This window comes from Charadrius vociferus, unplaced genomic scaffold, assembly GCF_000708025.1.
Source record: "Charadrius vociferus isolate BGI_N301 unplaced genomic scaffold, ASM70802v2 scaffold217, whole genome shotgun sequence".
Taxonomy (NCBI): domain Eukaryota; kingdom Metazoa; phylum Chordata; class Aves; order Charadriiformes; family Charadriidae; genus Charadrius; species Charadrius vociferus.
The window spans coordinates 2,185,276-2,188,731 of NW_009649190.1; the positions used below are offsets into that span (position 1 = coordinate 2,185,276).

The 3,456-nt window shown below is 39.0% G+C and overlaps 1 protein-coding gene across 1 annotated transcript in view; it reads left to right on the forward strand.

Moving 5' to 3' along the window:
- KCNH8 (potassium voltage-gated channel, subfamily H (eag-related), member 8) overlaps positions 1 to 2,792 on the forward strand; it is a 194,017-nt gene extending 191,225 nt beyond the window's left edge. Inside the window, exon 16 of the mRNA XM_009888927.1 lies at positions 2,082 to 2,792. Coding sequence (XP_009887229.1) covers positions 2,082 to 2,792 — 711 coding nt within the window. The remainder of the gene's footprint in view (positions 1 to 2,081) is intronic.
- Positions 2,793 to 3,456: the final 664 nt, after the last annotated feature.

Sequence of the window (3,456 nt, forward strand, 5' to 3'; positions counted from 1 at the left end):
ACCCCACAGGAAGCCTGCTCATAAATCACTTTCTTAACATATTTTAATCCCTCACATTAACTGAAGTTCAAATGAGCTACCAGGCATTCAAGGCCATAATCTCAGCCTGCAGAAGGAGATCTCATGTTTATTTTCCATCTACCATGATTTAAGGAACAAGGCAGAAAGAAAGAGAGCTAGAAAGACAGACAGAGAGATCCTGTAACATGCCACTCAAGAACCTCCTCCCTTTAAGCATTTGCTCTCCAGGGGTAGTGCGATTATTACAAAAGTATTAAAGAATAGGATGGATTTGAGCTCTTAGCTTAGAGAAAGGAATAGATGTATAGGAGCTGTTATTGGAGCTTTCTACTTCCCTTCTAACTTGGAATTTCTTTATAGTTATCATGCCTGTAGTAAAGCCCCTATAAGATCATAGAATCATTTTGGTTCGAAGAGACCTTTAAGATCAAGTCCAACGGCTAACCTGGCACTGCCAAGTTACCACTAAACCACGTCCCTCAGCACCACATCTACACATCTTTTAAATACCTCCCAGGATGGCGACTCAACCACTTCCCTGGGCAAATCATAACACAGTCAAACTCAGCCTGAAATGCCATTTTCAGCCTTTTCAACAGATCTCTTTGGAACCGTTCTGTCAGAAAAATGAAAATTGTATTTCTGATTACGTGAAAATTAATTTGCGTAAGGCACCTAATTGATGGTGTCTTTACCTCAGGGCAAAGAAAGGCCCCCTAAATTAGCCTTTTTTCCTTTTGACAGGTGGTTTATCCTTCTGAAGATGAATGTGCAGTCATGTCTTTTTCTCAGCAGAGTACTTTCCCTAGCATCAGTATAAGAAACTCTATTTTAACAGTAATGACAGTGGTTTGACCTAAAATAGAGTGATTAGCTACCATGGAGACAAAGTTCATTTCTACCTCTCAATAGGTTCATTTCTCTTTATTAAAAATAATTGACTGATTTTAACTTCCTACAAACTTTTCCTTAAGAAGGAAAAAGGAAGGACAAACACATTTGAAATGATGAGCGGGTCACGTAAAAAATGTTTGAGTTAGGCTTTTCATTTCCCAAAGTGGCTTTATAATGTCCTAATGAATGTCCCCATTAATGTTCATATCTCAATTTACCCTAAAACACAAATTCAGAACCTGTGAATCTGATTCCCCACCCAAACCAGCAAATCTGGGGAGATTAAAGCCTTCATGTAATTAATTGGATGCCATCAGTGGTTTCAGCATTAGTGGGGGGGAAAAAAAGAAGTCTAATAAAAATACAATTCTTCCTTTTGCACACACACCAGAGTAATCTATGCTATGGATTACGATCTCTCTCAGTGTTATATGCAAAACCTTTCAAGCATAAACATAACCACATGGAAGAAAACTGTTTCACAGACTTTTATATAGTTTAAATGTTTAGAGTTAGCAATTGGGTTTTAGAGGTTCCAGTTTCTTTTCTTTTCTTTTTTTTTGTTTGGTTTTGCTTTTAGTAGTGGTCCACCAGATTTTCATGTAACTACTACTTGCATTCAGCGACTTTGGGTATGGGTTTCTTTTGTTTTACTACGAAGACAGCAGTATATTTCACAGGTGTATTTCTGAACAAGATTTCACAAGATCTCATTTTTATATCATTCATCAGTATAAAGTTGGTTAATAAAAAAGGTTTATGCATTAAAATATTTAATGATTGATCAAGAAGCTATTGATGTCATATTGCCACTGGAAATCATCTCAGTTCTGACCCTGAGGGGATCTTTATATACAGGGCATTCTTTGTATACAGAGTACTGTTTCACATCAGGTGAATTATGCCCATGGTGTTTCCGTTATATGTTTTTATTGAGTTGCTTTAATTATTTCAATATGCCACAGGAAGCGTAACATGTAGCTGTGGTAAGGCAGACAGAAGGACTATTTCCCACACATATTTTAGCAGAGTATATTTCTTTAAAGTAAAGACACTGTGCCACAGATCAGAGCTGGTATTGTTCGAAGTAGAAAAAGGCATGTACGTGTGCATTTCAGGCATGACCGCATAAATAAATACTGTGATATCTTGCCCTGCCCTAACAGGTGACAACTTTAACTCAAGAAGTCTCACAATTAAGTAAGGATATGAAGAATGTGATGCACCTTCTGGAGAACCTGCTCACATCCCAGAAGCCTCCAGGGCTCTGTGCTGTGCACGGCATATCTCGAAGTCCTACCATGGAAAGTCTGCAGTCTCGAATGTCTTGGACTACGCATCAATCTTGCACACACATGCAAGCTGGGAACTTTACTTGTACCAAAGCACAACTTTGCCGTGGCAACACGTTATGTGATATTTGGAATACAGATCTGTCCTCTGTAGGCAGCAGTCCCCAAAGAACTGAACCCAACCTGCAAAGTTCTATGGACGGTGAATTTTATTATACACAGGGCCTTCATAATTCCCCCTCCCAGTATCAGGTAATTCAGAAAGACAATTTGCAATTTTTAAGATGCACCTCTCCCCGTTCAGACACTACCTTGACTCCTCTTCAGTCTATTTCGGCAACTCTTTCTTCTTCAGTATGCTCTTCATCAGAGACATCGTTACACCTCGTGCTCCCCAGCAGATCTGAGGAAGGTAGCTTTAGCCAAGGAGCAATCAGCTCGCTAAGCCTTGAGAACCTGCCAGGATCGTGGGACCTGGAAGGAACAGCCGGAGTAGTTTCTGCACAGACCCCAGATTTCCCAATAAACATTGTGACAAGCACAAGGGATGTTAAAGATAAAGATTACCAAGCCATAGACGTATAGTAAGAAACAGTGAAGTGGTACTCGAAGCACGTTCCACAGCTGCCAGTTTTAAATTTAGAGAGTACTGCATGACTGCTTTATTTGGCCTTTTCTCTGGCAATCATGGAGACTTACAAACATGAAAATTCAGATTTATAGAAAGTAAGAAAAGGTACTGCCAGTTCATGCTATAGGAAAAAAAAATTCTAGATTCTAGAAGCACGTTGCAAAGCATTTTGTATACAGATATAACTTACTGGTCTGTTTGGCAGACTTTTGTGATAGTCCAAAGACCCTGAGGGTCAGAGCAGCTGGAAGTCTAGGACAAAAGAACTGTCATGGGTTGCTTTTGTTCATCGAAGCAAAGGTTTTCCCTGAGTGTCTGACTGTTGTTCCCAAACAATATCTATGGCACCGTTTGCTTCAGGTGATCGTGGGTCCTGCTGGTCTGTTTGTCAGTTCTGTGAAGGCAAAAGGACAATTATCGCTGCATGTCATCTAGACAATCAACCAAATAGAGCTGGTAGAGAGTGGTTAGTTGTTGCACGTTATTCGTCATGTAAATGAAACCTCTTAATTTATCTAAAAATACTATTTTTATATACTTGGTATGAAACATGTACTTAAAAATTATTTAAAATATTTATAAGGAGAATAAGAGTTTGTTTTCATTTTGGTAAAGGCT